Source organism: Schistocerca serialis, chromosome 1 (assembly GCF_023864345.2).
Source record: "Schistocerca serialis cubense isolate TAMUIC-IGC-003099 chromosome 1, iqSchSeri2.2, whole genome shotgun sequence".
NCBI lineage: Eukaryota > Metazoa > Arthropoda > Insecta > Orthoptera > Acrididae > Schistocerca > Schistocerca serialis.
Genome location: NC_064638.1, coordinates 1050582074 through 1050599478, shown reverse-complemented (window position 1 = coordinate 1050599478; position 17405 = coordinate 1050582074). Strand labels below are relative to the sequence as shown.

The following is a 17405-nucleotide window of genomic DNA, read 5'->3' as shown; positions in this document are numbered from 1 at the left end:
GGAAGGTAACTTCTCAGCGAACCGATTTATACAGGATGGAAGCCATGAACTAACCCAACAGGGCAATTGCTTGCTTATTATAAGTAAGGAGGTGCTTGGGTGTGGGCGCCAGGGGGAGGGGGGGGGGGGGGGGGGGGGAAATCTTCGCATAAGAGAAATAGTTGATCAGTGAGACCACTGCTCTGGTATCCACCTGCATCTGCAGTGGCCAACCATTGACCTGAACGTCAATCATCAGCTTGGAAGATCCCGAAGACTGCACCTGGTTGATATCCATGGGTACAGGTCCCCGATGGTCATTGGCTGGATTAGGAGGGGGTTGCCAAGATCAGTAGACCGAACTGACATGTCCGTTATAGGTACACACTGCACACTACGCCCACCTGTCAGGGCAGTCTTCCCGTGCATGGTTCTTAAGGCATCCCAGGCAGGATGGCAGCAGGAGGGGCAGGTGGCACTGGCAAGGGTGCAGGGGCCTCCGTGCACCGAAGGTCTGCACTGGACCCATGGAGTCATCTGAGGGTGTGAATTCCTGGACAGGGCGGCTGCCCTGTCGACACTGTGCAGAACAGGATGGTTGACGCCGGTAACTGGAATGGGCGGTGGCAACATCTTCGACCTTCGTCAGTGATGCGACGGACTCTGAGGTGTCGTGGTTGCGGAGGGCTGCCACTTCTGCGCAGGATTCCAAATGCAAGACTTTGTACTTGAATGCTAGACCAATGATCTGGCCCAGGGTAGGATCGTCGAGTCTAAGGGCATCGCGCCAGAAAGCCGCGTCAGGGGCGTCCTGGATGTGGTGGTCACGGACCATCTCATGCGCGTAGGATTCTTTGGAGACTTGTGTGGTGAAGTGACATTTCCAGCTGAGACCTTGCAGTTCCACTGCCCACTGTCGATAGGATTGGACAGCCTTCTTGCGACGCTGGCAAAATTTGACACGGGCAGCCAACAGGTGGAACCGTTGTCGGTAGTAAGCTGCAAGAACCTCACAAATCTGGGAGAAAGTCAAAGAATCCGGAGGTCGAGGTTGGAGTTTCGTCAAGAGAATATACACTTTGGACTGGTTCCGGGACAAAAAGCAGTAACGACGAGCAGCCTCTTAGACAACTTGGTTGATTTGAGAATGCTGTTGGAGCCGCTTCTTGTACATTTCCCAGTCTTCAGCATGCTCGTTGAAAGTGGGAAACGGCAGGGGTGGTGGAACCAGGTGGTTTTGCAAGAGTTCCATAAATAAACATTCCTGTGTATCCTGAGATTTCTTGCAAAACTGTTGAAAACCTTGTAGTAAGTCATGCACACTTTGGACCAGCTGCTGAAGTACAACTTCCGCCATGAGGAAGACACACGCAGGCACCAACTCTTCGCCACTTGTGTAGTGACTGACAATTCGCAATTTTTCAGAAACACAACTTTTATTTATGTAAGTTTACAAGGTTGATGACTAACAACAACAGAAAGGTAAGAATAACGATGCCAGTAAAAGTCTCCTAATTGAGGCAAACAAAAAGTTCACTTCTAAATTTTCCACAAAGGTTTGTGGTAACACACACACACACACACACACACACACATTAGTAAAAGTCCAATTCAGAGACGAAGACATAATCTTCAGTGATCAAAGTCCACGAGGTCAGCATCTGGAGTGAACTGAACTTTGGGGCTGGTTCTAGCCCCTAAATAGCTGTGTCCAGCCAATCAGGTTTTGGCATAGTGATACTTCCTGCAGGCCGTGGCTCGATCTCCCCCTGCAGGAAGTAGTGCTCAGAATGTCTGTTTCCATTATCTTGTATGTAAATAGCTGGTGTTTATCATGGTGTTTTTGGTACGCCTTGGACATAGACAACCCCATCCTCTGTGGTGTAATATGGGTTGCTGGCCCTCAGAGGCTACCTTGGCTCCGGCATAACACCTTCTACAATTCCTCCAATATTTGGAGTACATGGAGAAAAAGTGGAATGCTCCTGGCAGCTTCACTGTGGGCAACATGAAAAGTAGGTTTCCCCCATTTGACAAAATACTTTACAGATCTACATCAGCTGTTTATTAACAGATTCTTGCAGTTGTAATCTCATCACTGTAGCAAGAACTGTCAGTGATCTGCTTAAATGTGTACTACCAATGCCAGGGTAAATTAATAAGGACTTTAATGTATGCAGAGAAGTCCAACACAGAATGTCATTAGTTAGTTCAACTCACATGTGAGTGAAGGAGAAAGTTCATTATTTGAAACTACAAACACCCAAAGGAAAGTAAGCACACTCTTGTGGAAATGCATTTACAAAATATCGGAAACCAGTTTCCATGCAAGAATATATGACAATCCAGCACCTAACAGTAATACTCTCTCTCCCATTAATTTCACAATGATTTGTATACCAACAAAGTGTACACAAATACTGAAAATGAGTTTACAAAAAATAGGTTTACAAGTTGCTGTGAATATGCTAATTCATAACCCACATCTGTCTGTCAATGGTTAAAGAGTGGTTAAAGAATGTTATCTACACTAGGGATGATGGTCCTCGTACATGCTCTCTTGAATCAAACAATAATTAAATGAGCAAAAGAGGGAACCACAATGTTCTACAAAACATTACATACAGCATAAATTCATTGACATGCTGTCAACTAGAACTGCAGATAAATGAAAAGAACAAGTGAGCATAATGATAGTAAATTAATTGAAAATGTAATGCAAAATGACCAGACTGTTTGAAAAGCATGATTCAAGATCAAAATAGAACATGGCATGCAGGAAAGACTGGCCACAAAATGGTACATTGATGCATTGTTTCTGACATTATTTATTCACCTGTGATCTTGTCCACAAAAGACCTTTTCAATCACAGCTCCATCAAGGGAAGGAATACAATGGACTGTCTGGCTCCCAGAGTACTTCTCATCTTCAATTATCCTCCTGCCACACTGTCCATAAGCATTATTGCCAAGAGTAAAAGCTCCTTCTCTCTCTGATAATACAATAAGATGTGCACGCCCAGCAGCAACTTTCTTCACTCGACTGTGCACTGGCAACTCCACAGGGGCAGGTGCTAATACAAGCCCCAGGGGATGATCCCTACGTGGTGCATGGTACCCTTGAAACAAATATTGACAACAATGTACTAAAAAAGGATAAAGTTTGTATTGAGTGCACTCTTAAAGTGACAACAGATAGCAAAACACAATTCACCTTCACACATACACAATAAAATGCTGCTGGGTATACTCTGAAATAACATGAAGATACACACACAAGTGAACAGAAATACCAATAAGCAGAAGGCACATGAAGGAAAAAATCACTAACGAAGACACTTTTAGAGACAGTGAAAATTAATCAGGCAGATTGCACTTCATGACAGTTTAGAACAAACCTTCTTCTCCTCACCTTCCTCTTACTCTTCCATCTGCTCTTCCATAACCTTTTGTTTCTTCTATAACAAAGAGGGAAACGGGCTAAGATTTCAATGTCCCTTTGGAAAAGTACTGTTACAGTGCAACAAAGATGAACAAAATCAAAGATCACACCGTTCAAATTGCTAGCAACGCTTCTCAAACTAGAGTTAAGACTGTGACATACTTCAAGTAGCATGAAAAGACATTTAGTAACCAGTTTCTTGATGCTGAGCACATAAGTGCAATTCAGTCATTTAGTCATACATGGTATGGTCTACATGTGGATGTCTGGAGCTAGATAAGTGAACTACTGCATGCTGGAAAGAAACAAGAGTCTAAAGATCACTTATTTAGTATACTCCATCAAAACACTTGTGCCAAGAGTCAATTGTAGGCTTGCTTGGAGGTTCTTTAGCATATCCTGTGTGAAATTTACACTGAACAGTTGATGTACAGTTCACTTCATGAAATAAAAACATACAGCAAGCATACTTCTCACCAATGAAAGTAGCCATTTTAACTGTGTGCTATACTGGTGCTCCTAGTGAGGAATGGGGTACTGATGCACTATGTGAATCAAACCTGAGACTGGTCGCTATAAAATGACACATCTACCGATTCTGTGAGCTATCTCAATAATTTTTTATATCATTTCACAGTAATAAAGTGCTTTTTGACTAACACTCTGTTTCTTTTTTTTCAATGTGAACATTTTTGGTTAGGTTTTACTGTGACTGTTATTGACATTAAAAGAAACAACAAGTTTACTGTTACCAGATGCTGTTTATTTATCTCCACAACACGTTTCAAAGATTTAAACCTCTTAATATGACATTTGTATGTGTGTGTGTGTGTGTGTGTGTGTGTGTGTGTGTGTGTGTGTGTGTGTGTGTGTGTGTGTGCGTGTGTGTGTTTTGTGTTATGATTTTTTGGAGGAATTGTGGCACTGTCTAGTGGAGAAACAAAACACTATTTCAGAACATGGTTTTGGGTTTCTTTTGACAAAAAACTATATGTATATCTAACAGTAAAAATGAAATAAGTAAAACAGAGTACCTACAATGGTCACAGGTTCCTTTCATTGTTGTACACATCACATGTATACTGTCATATTTTTTAAACAAATATGGTGTCTGAAAACTATTAGGTGCAAGGATCATATAGCAGAAGAGAAAACATTATCACAAAGTACAAAGAATATACACCGTAACAACATTATTACAGAATAAAGTTTTTATAGGATTTTTGAGATGTTTGTTTGAGGTGTCGAATGCATGCATTGGAATAAATAATTCAGGTAGTATATAAATCCAATTTTGACAAGGTAATATAGCTTAAATTTCATAGTCATACGTACAATAATTACGTTGGCTACATTGGTAAAATTATATACAATTAACCATTTTGGTTGGGATTCACAGATTCACAGATAGGCTGGAGGCAGAGGGAGAGGAAGAGAAAGAGAAAAGGAGAGGGGTGAGAGAGGGGGAGGGTGGAAGGAGTGATTGTATGAGAGCAAACTTTACAAAGCAGGGGGTCTTTAGATTATTTGTGTTACATGTAATAACTGCCTAAAGGTTGGGGTAATACATTGATTAATGCTTTAAAATATGCAGATGGATGAACAATTTGCACCAATAGTTGATGTACATACAGTTTCAAGCTGACGGGGGGTACAAGCTGTTGGTGTGATGATATTAAGACTGAGAGTAGACAGAAGACTTTATCTTGAAAGTATTACATTCAAGGGATGGGTGAACATAGGGTTGTCGTACTGGGATTGGATATTGTAATCCCCAAATACTCCAAAAATAAATGAAAAATATACATATTCAAAAACGCAGAGAAAAATCCACTTGACTCCTTCCTGAGAGACAATCTCCACTCCTTCCAAATTAATAATGTAAGTGCAGAACAGATGTGGCTTTAATTCAAAGTAGTAGTATCGGCAGCAGTTGAGAGATTTATACCAAATAAATTAACAAGTGACAGAATTGATCCTCCTTGGCACACAAATTAGGTCAGAACATTGTTGCAGAAACAATGAAAAAAACATGCCAAATTTAAACAGACGCAAAATCTCCAAGTTTCGCGATCTTTCACAGAAGTTCGATATTTAGAGCAGACTTCAATGCGAGATGCTTATAATAGTTTCCACAATGAAACTTTGTCTCGAAACCTGGCAGAAAATCCAAAGAGATCCTGGTCATATGTGAAGTATGCAAATGGTGAGAGACAATCAAGGCCTTCTCTGCATGACAGCAATGGAGATACTATTGAAGACAATGCTGCCAAAGCAGACATAGTACACACAGATTTCCGAAATGCCTTCACAAAAGAAGACGAAGCAAATATTCCGGAATTCAAATTAAGAACGGCTACCAACATGAGTAACGTAGATGTAGATATCCTCAGAGTAGTGAAGCAATTTAAATCACATAATGAAAGCAAGTCTTCTGGTCCAAACTGTATACAAGTAGGTTCCTTTCAGAGTATACTGATGCAAGAGCTCCATACTTAACAATCATATACAACTGTTCGCTCAACAAAAGATCCAAACCCAAAGACTGGACAGTTGCACAGGGCACAGGTCACATGAATATTCAAGAAAGGTAGTAGGAGTAATCTGCTAAATCACAGGCCCATAACATTAACATCGATATGCAGCAGGATTTTGGAACATATATTGTGTTCGAAAAATTATGAATTACCACAAAGAAATCAGTCTATTGACACACAGTCAACACGGATTTAGGAAACGCTGTTCTTGTGAAACACAGCTAGCTCTTTACTCACATGAAGTGTTGAGTGATATTGACAAAGGATTTCTAATTGACCCCGTATTTCTGGATTTCTGAAAGGCTTTTGACATTGCACCACACAAGCGGCTTCTAGTGAAACTGCGTGCCTATTGAATATTGTCCCAGTTATGTGACTGGATTCTTGATTTCTTGTCAGAGAGGTCACAGTTTGTAGCAATTGATGGCAAGTCATTGTGTAAAACAGAAGTGTTTTCTGGTGTTTTCTAAGGTAGTGTTTTAGGCCCTTTGCTGTCCCTTATCTATACACATGATTTAGGAGACAATCTCAGCAGCTGTCATTTATTGACTAGTCAAGTCACCAGAAGATCAAAACAAATTGCAAAATGATTTAGAAAAGATTTATGTATGATGCAAAAATTGGCAATTGACCATAAATAATGAAAAGTGTCAGGTCATCCACATGAGTGATAAAATGAATCTGTTAAACTTTGGTTAAATTACAATTACAAACAGCTTAAACTGGAAGGAGCACACAGAAAATGTTGTGTGGAAGGCTAACCAAAGACTGTGATTTATTGGCAGGACACTTAGGAATGTAACAGTTCTACTAAAGAGACCGCCTAAACTAGAATTGTCTGTCCTCTTTTAGAATACTGCTGTGCGTTGTGGGATCCTTATCACACAGGATTGTGGAGTACATGGAAAAGTTCAAAGAAGGGCAGCATGTTTTGTATTATCGGGAAATAAAGGAGAGTGTGTCACTGAAATGATACAGGATTTGGGATGGACATCATTAAAACAAAAGCGTTTTTCGTTGCGGAGAAATTTTCTCATGAAATTCCAATCACCAACTTTCTCGTCCGAATGCGAAAATACATTATTGATGCTGACCTACATAGGGAGAAATTATCATCATGATAAAATAAGGGAAATCAGAGCTTGTACAGAAAGATATAGGTGATTCAGAGTATCCATGTAGATGTAGATGTAGATGTAGATGAAATGGACATGTTAACCTTTTCCAGTACTCATTTTATATGTGAAATACAAATTTAACAAAAATGTAAATATCTTTGTCTACCATACAACCATTCCAACAATGATTAATTAATTATTTGTATATTGAATAGGACTTGTCCTGAAAAAATGATTTCAGATAAGACTGATAATTTACTTTGCTACCTGGCAGGTATTTTGTATTATGGGCCATATGATCAAAGACTTCTGTGTTTCCATAATGTCCTCTTTTATGAGCTGCTGACAGCTTTACTACTGAATAAAGAAGGTCAATTTTTTTCGTTTTAATGTTGTAGCCTACAGTATTAATAGGTGAGGCTATTCTTAGTGTCTGTTTTTGTGCAAGCACCCAAATGTACACTGACAGTCATGGAAAAGGCCTCACCAGACGCTTACATGAGGGTTGTTGTTGTTGTTGTTGTTGTTGTTGTGGTCTTCAGTCCTGAGACTGGTTTGATGCAGCTCTCCATGCTACTCTATCCTGTGCAAGCTTTTTCATCTCCCAGTACCTACTGCAACCTACATCCTTCTGAATCTGCTTAGTGTATTCATCTCTTGGTCTCCCTCTACGATTTTTACCCTCCACGCTGCCCTCCAATACTAAATTGGTGATCCCTTGATGCCTCAGAACGTGTCCTACCAACCGATCCCTTCTTCTGGTCAAGTTGTGCCACAAACTTCTCTTCTCCCCAATCCTATTCAATACTTCCTCATTAGTTATGTGATCTACCCATCTAATCTTCAGCATTCTTCTGTAGCACCACATTTCGAAAGCTTCTATTCTCTTCTTGTCCAAACTATTTATCGTCCATGTTTCACTTCCATACATGGCTACACTCCATACGAATACTTTCAGAAATGACTTCCTGACACTTAAATCAATACTGGATGTTAACAAATTTCTCTTCTTCAGAAACGCTTTCCTTGCCATTGCCAGCCTACATTTTATATCCTCTCTACTTCGACCATCATCAGTTATTTTGCTCCCCAAATAGCAAAACTCCTTTACTACTTTAAGTGCCTCATTTCCTAATCTAATTCCCTCAGCATCACCCGACCTAATTAGACTACATTCCATTATCCTTGTTTTGCTTTTGTTGATCTTCATCTTATATCCTCCTTTCAAGACACTGTCCATTCCATTCAACTGCTCTTCCAAGTCCTTTGCTGTCTCTGACAGAATTACAATGTCACCGGCGAACCTCAAAGTTTTTATTTCTTCTCCATGAATTTTAATACCTACTCCGAATTTTTCTTTTGCTTCCTTTACTGCTTGCTCAATATACAGATTGGACAACATCGGGGAGAGGCTACAACCCTGTCTTACTCCCTTCCCAACCACTGCTTCCCTTTCATGTCCCTCGACTCTTATAACTGCCATCTGGTTTCTGTACAAATTGTAAATAGCCTTTCGCTCCCTGTATTTTACCCCTGCCACATGAGGGTATGCATTCAAAACATTCAGTTTTCATGAAAGTAAAGCCATCTGTCAAGTTAGATGTAGTGGTGGAAAATATAGCAACAGATACAAGCCAACTAAAAAACAATGATCACACCATTATTATTGGTGGCAGAAATGAAATGTATACAAACGAAAACAAGACTGCCCTGTGATGTTTCCAAAGCGTATTGCCAAAACTGTTTAATACAAATGTTGTCAACACAACTGGTCCAGTGGGATATGATCGGCCAATATGGTCGTGTGTAAATGAAGAAATGAAACTGTATAATTCTGAGTTAAAAAAATTGTGTGAAAAATTTAACTACACACAATTGGTAGACCTTAGTGAAATGAACTGCGATGATCACACAAGCCATGGTCTACACCTACACAGAATAGGAAAGGCCAAGCTAGTTTCTCAGTTGAGTGAAATGTTCAACAAAACTAGCAAAGAACTGCTCTATATTACAAGCAAGAAGTTTTTTTTAGAATAGGGGGCCATCACACTAGTGTCCAGGGAAGTAGTATTTCCAGCATCCACAGCAAAAGCAGTGCAAACACAGCAACAGATCTTCTGACAGTAGCATCAGCACCTGGACCCACATTAAGAAGCACCAAGAACAGGAAGCCCTCACGAAAGGACCGAAATTTTTGATACCCATAGGTAGGGAAAAAGACCAGTATAACAAGTAAAGCATAGATTCAAAGAAATTCAATTTAAAAATACTGCTTCAAAATGTTCAATATGCATCCAACAAATCAGAGGAAGCAGGAGTGTTATTAGCTGCTGAAGTGCCCAACATTTTCATAATGGCTGAACATGGTTTAAAGCAGAATAAATGAAAGGTCTTCAATATCATGGGATATAAAAACGTAGCGTATTACTGCAGAACCACACATAAAAGTGGTGGAGTAGCAATATGTGTAGACAGCAAAGTAACGAATTGCACTTCACAGAAAATCACAAACTGTACAGAATTTTGCTTTGAATCAACAGTACAAATAAATTTCCTGGGGGAAAAATGCCTTGTAATAGGAATATACTGACCCCCTAGCTCACGCACTGAAAGATTTTTACTGGAAATTGATGCACTCCTGCATAAAGTAACAAAGCAATACACTTACATAGTAATAGCTGGTGACTTAAATAATAGAATGCTTAAAGTCAGAGGCTGCACAATAAGTTTTCAAGACATTATAAGGACACACAATCTCTAGTTTCATGTAATAAATCCACCAACAAGACATACACAAACATCTAGCACATTAATAGATCGTGTTCTATCAAATATACCTACTGACAGACAAATAATTCGGGTTATAAATACTGTTGATGCAGATCGTTTTGAACAAACGACTGTACTGCGAGCTCACAAAAAAACTGAGGAAAATGTAGTGGCTGAATTTAGACAAACACATCTAAGCAGGTTATAAATTTTGCTAAAAAAAAAAAGAAAAGTGGGATGATATGTACAGAGAGGACAGAGTAGAAAAGAGCTGGGAATCTTTCTGTGGTGTATTAAGAAACCACATAGTACAGCTTGTCCTAAAATATGCAGAACTGTTATGGGTAAACCAAACAAAAAATGGTTCATCGCAGAAATTAAAAAGGCAAGAGATGAACTGATTGAACTCTTTGAAACATACCAGAAAGGAAAAGGTCAGGTCAGTCATCAGGCTTACAAGTGTAAAAGAAAGCATACACTAGGATGATAAGAAAAGCAGAGGCCAGCCACCAAAAATCTGAAATACAATCTTCCTGTAATGTATCTAAAACAGTCTGGAACTGTATAAATGAAAACAGAAAATAGTCACATGCCTTGAAAGATACAAATATAGTGTTGACAAGGGAAGGAAAAGAAGTGAATGATGCACAACAAGTGTGCAATATTTTCAACCAGCACTATTTAGATATAGTGGAGAAACTTCTACAACAAAACATATTAGTGCCAAAAAGGATAGAAAGTCCCAAAAAAGTGGCTGAGAGTTTATACCTCCTCCCTAGAGATGAATTGGAAGTTCTTAAGAAAATTGGGGCACTAAAAAATAAAAATACAAAAGGTCTGGATGGTATCTCAGCAAAAATGGTCAAACACTGTGCCAGCTTGCTAAGCCTCTAGCATTCCTTGTAAATTTAGAAATGAAACAATGATATTTCCGAAATGCTTAAAAATAAGTAAAGTTGTGCCAGTATTCAAAGGAGGGGATAAAGGAGACCCCAAAAACTACAGGCCCATAACGATTATGCCTGTTCTGTCTAAAACAGTAGAAACAGTGATTAAAGATAGATTTATAAACTTCATAGAGAAGCATAACATCTCAAATGAGGTACAACATGGATTTAGAGAGGGAAGATCCACCAAGACTGCAGTGACAAACTTCACAACACACATCAGTGAGGCATTGAATCATCAAAAGAAAGTATCAAATGTAAATTTAGACCTTTCAAAAGCTTTTCACTGTGCCTGCCATAAAACTTTTCTACAGAAACTGGACTGCGATGGCATAAGAGGGAAAGCTGCTGATATTATAAAAACCTTTGTTGAAAACAGACAACAGTGTGTTGAAATAAAACATAAATCTGGAAATACAGAGAGAAATGTCTACTCTGATTTTCTGCAGGTAAAATATGAAGTAGCTCAGGGTTCAGTACTAGGACCTCTGCTTTTTATCTTATATATAAATGATATGTCCACTGCTGTAAATGAAAAAGTGATCACTGCTGTAAATGAAAAAGTGATCATGTATGCCCATGACACAACTTTAGTAGCATTTAGTGACTCAGTAAAGGAGGTGGAAAAAAGAGCCAGTGAGAACTTGCAAATGGCAGAACAGTATTTTACAGAAAATAACTTATTGATCAACAGGAAAAAAACTGTGTGTACAAATTTCGAAACAAGCAGAACCATCAGAGCAGAGTAACTTACTCTGTGTATTGGGGATGTACTGGGCTGTAACAGGTTTCTGGGTATAGACGTGGACAAATTTCTGACATGAGAAAACCACAATGATAGAATCTGTTCCAAAATAACACAAATATATTTTTTATGAAAAAATGTGGTTACAGTGGACACAGAAAATTTGCTTGAAATTTACTAAAGACTTATTTTTCCCAATATGGGACAGTGCAGCAGATGCACTTGTAGAAAGAATCCTAAGACTTCAAAAGAAAGCCAGTAGATGTATAGATATCCTAACGCCTTAGGAATCCTGCAAAAACAAATTCAAGGAATTTAAAATATTAACTGTACCAAGTTTATACATACATGAGACAATACTTCTTCTAATGGTAAATTGTACAGCATCTTTTACAGACTTTCATGACCACAACACAAGAACCAGAGAAAATTACATCTGCGGCAAAATATTGAAAATGATTAATGGAAAATCTCATATAAGATGTGAAACAAATACTAACAAAGAGATAGAGGGGCTGGCCAGTACTTACCTCAGCTCAGTACAGCCGATAGATACACATAAAACAGAACTGAAAATTTACATTCCTAGCTTTCGGAGCTTTGTTCCTTCATCAGGGAGGAGAGAGGGGAAAAAAGGGAAGAAGGGAAAGTGGATTCAGTTACTCACAACCCAGGTTATGAAGCAACAGGGAAAGGTAAACAGGGAGGGTAGCAAGGATGGAGGCATGGTTGTCAGAGGGAAGCCAAAGATATTCTACTCTAAGTACTGTGCCAGCTTCAAACCAAAGAGGCCCCTCTTTGGTTTGAAGCTGGCACAGTACTTAGAGTAGAATATCTTTGGCTTCCCTCTGACAACCATGCCTCCATCCTTGCTACCCTCCCTGTTTACCTTTCCCTGTTGCTTCATAACCTGGGTTGTGAGTAACTGAATCCACTTTCCCTTCTTCCCTTTTTTCCCCTCTCTCCTCCCTGATGAAGGAACAAAGTTCCGAAAGCTAGGAATGTAAATTTTCAGTTCTGTTTTATGTGTATCTATCGGCTGTACTGAGCTGAGGTAAGTACTGGCCAGCCCCTCTATCTCTTTGTTAGTATTTGTTTCACAAAATATTGAAAATGACAGACATGGACCCTACAATTGCAGGAAGCTTATTTTATAACAGTATACCATCTAGCCTCAAGAGAATAAAGGAACTGAACACCTTCAAAAGAAACCTCAAGGAACACCACATCTCTGGATGCTGGTATAAGGTGAAACTTGTTGGCAATACCATTGGACAAATGTAAGATGGAATGTCAAATTTTCCTGAAAGAAGGCTGCTGAAAATAGTAGTGTTTAAAATACAGAAGAAAACATACAGACTAAGATGTAGTGTCTAGGGGTAACCTTAGATGAGAAACTAACATGGACCTTTCACATTAAGGGTATCTGATCCAATGTGAAAGGTACTCTAGTGAGTACCAGAAGGGCTTGTGGTGAAAACTGGGGCCCAAGCCCCAGAGGTATGCACTGGATATACTCCACAGTGGTTAGACCTACGATATCCTATGGAGCCATAGTGTGGTGGAAGAAGGCAGAACAGCGGGTTGCCGCTAAGGAGCTTGCTAAGGTTCAGAGACTGGCCTGCTTAGCCATAGTAGGCGGAATTAGCAGCAAACCAACTTCTGGGACAGAACCCATGCTGTATATGCCTCCACTACACCTTTGGGTCAAGATGGGGGCAGCAGCTGGGGCATACAGACTTAAAACTGATAAAAACTGGATCTCACAGGGAAATCCAGAATCACACAATAAGGTAGTGAGTGAGGTAAATATAGGAATGGCTGGGGAAATGCCAGCCGACTATATAATAACTCCCAATTGCTTCAACAAGCCTTACAGTAAAATAATTGGAAGCAGGGAGCAGTGGGAAAAAACAGTTCAGCACCATATGGGGGACACTGTTTGGTTCACCAATGGGTCAAAATCAGACCAAGGCATTGGGGCAGGGGTGTACGGGGTTCAGCCAAGACTAGAAGGCATCATCTCTCTAGGAAAACTGGCCTCGGTATTCCAAGCTGAAATTACTGCAATCAGGGCATGTGTAGAGGAGAATATGCATAGATGCTACAAGGACTGTAGCATCTACGAGGAGTGCTTGAAAAGTCCGTGCAAAAATAAAAACTACTTACGTGTTTGGGGTAAACCTTTTTTATTTTTCGACATAATCTCCTTTTACACTTATACACTTCATCCAACGCTGTTCTAATTTGTTGATCCCTTCCGAATAATAGGAATTGTCCAAGTCTGCAAAATAGCTATTAGTTGCTGCAATCACCTCCTTGTTTGAATAAAATCTTCATCCCACCAGCCATTTCTTCAAACTGGGGAACTAATAGTAGTCCAAGGGAGCCAAGTCTGGAGAACAGGGGGGATGCGAAATGAGTTTGAATCCTATTTCCATTAATTTTGCGACCACAACTGCTGAGGTGTGTGCTGGAACATTGTCATGATGGAAAAGGACTTTTTTGCGGTCCAATCGCCGGCGTTTTGCTTGCAGCTTGGTTTTCAAACAGTCCAATAATGATGAATATTATGCACCTGTAATAGTTTTACCCTTTTCCAGATAGTTGATGAGGATTATCCCTTGTGAATCCCAAAAGACAGTGGCCATAACCTTTCCAGCCAAAGGAATGGTCTTTGCCCTTTTTGGTGCAGATTCTTCCTTGGTAACCCATTGTTTAGATTGTTCTTTGGTCTCAGGAGTATAGTAATGTATCCATGTTTCATCAACAGTAACGGAACGATGCTTAAAGTCCTGCGGATTCTCCATGAACAGCTGCAAACCATCCTTGCAACACTTCCCACGATTCAATTTTTGGTCAAGTGTGAGCAACAGCGGAACTCATCTTGTGGATAGCTTTCTCATGCCCAAATAATTATGCAAAATATTATGTACCCATTCATTCGAGATGCCCACAGCACTAGCAATCTCACGCACCGTAACTCTTCTGTCATCCATCACCATATCAAGGATTTTATCAACGATTTCTGGAGTCATAACCTCCACAGGGCGTCTAGAACGTTCAGCATCTCTTGTGCCCATATAGCCACTCCGAAAATTTTCAAACCACTTATAAACTGTTCTAATTGAAGGTGCAGAGTCACCATAATGTTTATCAAGCTTCTCTTTAGTCTCCTGAGGCGTTTTGCCTTTCATAAAGTAACGTTTAATCACCACATGAAATTCTTTTTCGTCTATTTTTTGACAATCGCTCGACTTCCTTGATTCACACAAATGCCAAACACAAATAGACCAGTATGCCTGAAACTTGGTGTGCATTCTTTCCAAAGATGATACTAACTAAACATGACCTTGATACGTGCCGGTGGTGCCATTTCTCAGACTCTGTACGGACTTTTCAAACGCCCCTCGTACATCTATTCAGACAGCCAGGCAGCTCCGAAATCACTGGCAGCTCCTACAGTGAGATCTAAGATCGTTAGAGAATGCCAAATGGCTCTGGTGGAGCTAGGCGGAAGCAATAAGGTAAACCTAGTGTGGGTCCTTGGCCACTCAGGCAATGAACAAGCCAACAGATTGGCCAAGATGGGGGCAATGACTCCATTTATTGGACCAGAACCTGTCCTGACTATCACCAAGGCTGTGATCAAACTAGAACTACAGAACTGACTTAGGAAACAGCACACAGAATATTGGACCAAGGTCCATATACAAAAACATGGCAAGGTAATGATAGCTAAGCCGTGTTTTAAAAGAAGTTCTGTAATCCTGGGATTGAACAGGAAAGAGATTAAACTCATAACTCGACTGATGACCGGCCATGGGAATTTCAAAAAAACACCTACACACAATGGGTATATTGGAAGAAGACCCTAAATGTAGGATCTGTGATGAGGGTGAAGAAACTGCATCACACCTAATCTTCGAATGCATGGCACTGTAGAGCAAAAGATACAGAATTTTCGGGACAACTAGACCTGTAGAAATTTAGTCTAACAAAAAAGTGGTAAACGGATTCCTTGCACTATTTAAGGGCATTGGCTGGCTTTACTAGATATACAGGGAGAGATACCGCACAATAAACTCGGTTTCGGTGTGAGCAGTGGCGGGTTAGACCAAAGCTGTTGTAGCTTCCCTGTCAAAATCAAATCAATTCAAATCAAATCAAGATGTAGTGCTTCAACAATGTATAAATGTCCTAATATTTCTACGCAGTGCGTTTAACATAGATGAACTAAAAAAATTAGTTTTCAGTTATTCTAAATGCATTATTTATTAATATTAGCAATATGAAAAAAAAGCAATTAGATTGTAGACTTTCCCTGTGTGTGCTAGACTGTTGCATAAATCAATGCAGGCTATCAAACACTGAGGAGCCAAAGAAACTGGTACACCTGCCTAATATCATGTAGGGCTCCTGTGAACATGCAGAAGTGCTGCAACACGACATGGCATGAACTTGACTAATGTCTCAACTAGTGCTGGAGGGAACTGACACCATGAATCCTGCAAGGCTGTCTGTAAATCTGTAAGAGTACGAGGGGCTGGAGATCTCTTCTGAACAGCATATTGCAAGGCATCCCAGATATGCTCAATAATGTTCATGTCTGGGGAGTTTGGTGGCCAGCAGAAGTGTCAGAACTCAGAAGGGTGTTCCTGGAGCCACTCTATAGCAATTCGGGATGTGTGGGAAGTCGCATTGTCCTGCTGGAATTATCCATGTCCTGCTGGAATTATCCATGTCCATTGGAATGCACAATGGACATGAATGGATGCAGGTGATCAAACAGGATACCTACATACGTGTCACCTGTCAGAGCCATATCTAGACATATCAGGGGTCCCATATCACTCCAACTGCACATGCCTCCACCAGCTTAAACAGTCCCCTGCTGACATGCAAGATCCATGGATTCTTGAGGTTATCTCAATACACTTATACGTCCATCCACTAAATGCGATTTGAAATGAGACTTGTCTGACCAGCCAACATGTTTCCAGTCATCAACAGTCCAACGTCAGTGTTGATGGGCCCAGGCGAGGTGTAAAGCTTTGTGTCATGCAGGTCATCAAGCAGAAACAAGTGGGCCTTCGGCTCCGAAAGTCCATATCAATGATGTTTCATTGTATGGTTTGCACACCAACATTTGAAATCTGCAGCAATTTGTGGAAGGGTTGCACTTCTGTCACTTTGAACGATTCTCTTCAGTCATTGTTTCTCCCATTTTTGCAGGATCTTTTTCCAGCCGTAGCGATGTCGGAAATTTGATGTTTTACCGAATTCCTGATCTTCACAGTACACTCGTGAAATGGTCGTATGGGAAAATCCCCACTTTATTGCTCTCCATCGCTCATGTGCTGACTGTAACACCACGTTCAAATTCACTTAAATCTTGATAACTTGCCATTGTAGCAGCAGTAACAGATTTAACAATTGCACCAGACACTTGCTGTCTTATATAGGCGCTGCCAACCACGGCCCCATCTTCTGCCTGTTTACATATCCCTGTACTTAAAAACGCATATCTACACCAGTTCCTTTGGCACTTCAATGTATGTTTAATTTCGTTATCTTAATTACTTCTTTCAGATATTGCACAAAGAATTTTTTTTCAATTTTAGTCACTTTTTCTTCAGACAGCACCGCATTAGTCAGATTGACGCTTACTCTTACGTTAGTGTTGGCTATCCAATAAATTTGCTTTTGGATATTACTAGCCTTGAGCAAACACTATGTTTTCGTCTTTTTACCCAGACATGTTTTACTGAAGTTACAGCATCATCAGTGATGTTTTCATTTTCTTTCTTGTAACCACGTGTTATGGATTCCTGTACTTTGAATTATAGCTATCACATACTGTGAAAT

The 17405-nt window shown here is 40.1% G+C and overlaps 1 protein-coding gene across 2 annotated transcripts in view; it reads right to left on the bottom strand.

The window, feature by feature from the left end:
* LOC126415102 (RCC1-like G exchanging factor-like protein) overlaps positions 1-17405 on the bottom strand; it is a 155710-nt gene that overhangs the window by 77875 nt on the left and 60430 nt on the right. For both annotated transcript variants that reach the window (XM_050083406.1, XM_050083407.1), the window contains exon 5: positions 2816-3098. In XM_050083406.1, the coding sequence (XP_049939363.1) occupies positions 2816-3098 (283 nt within the window). The remainder of the gene's footprint in view (positions 1-2815; positions 3099-17405) is intronic.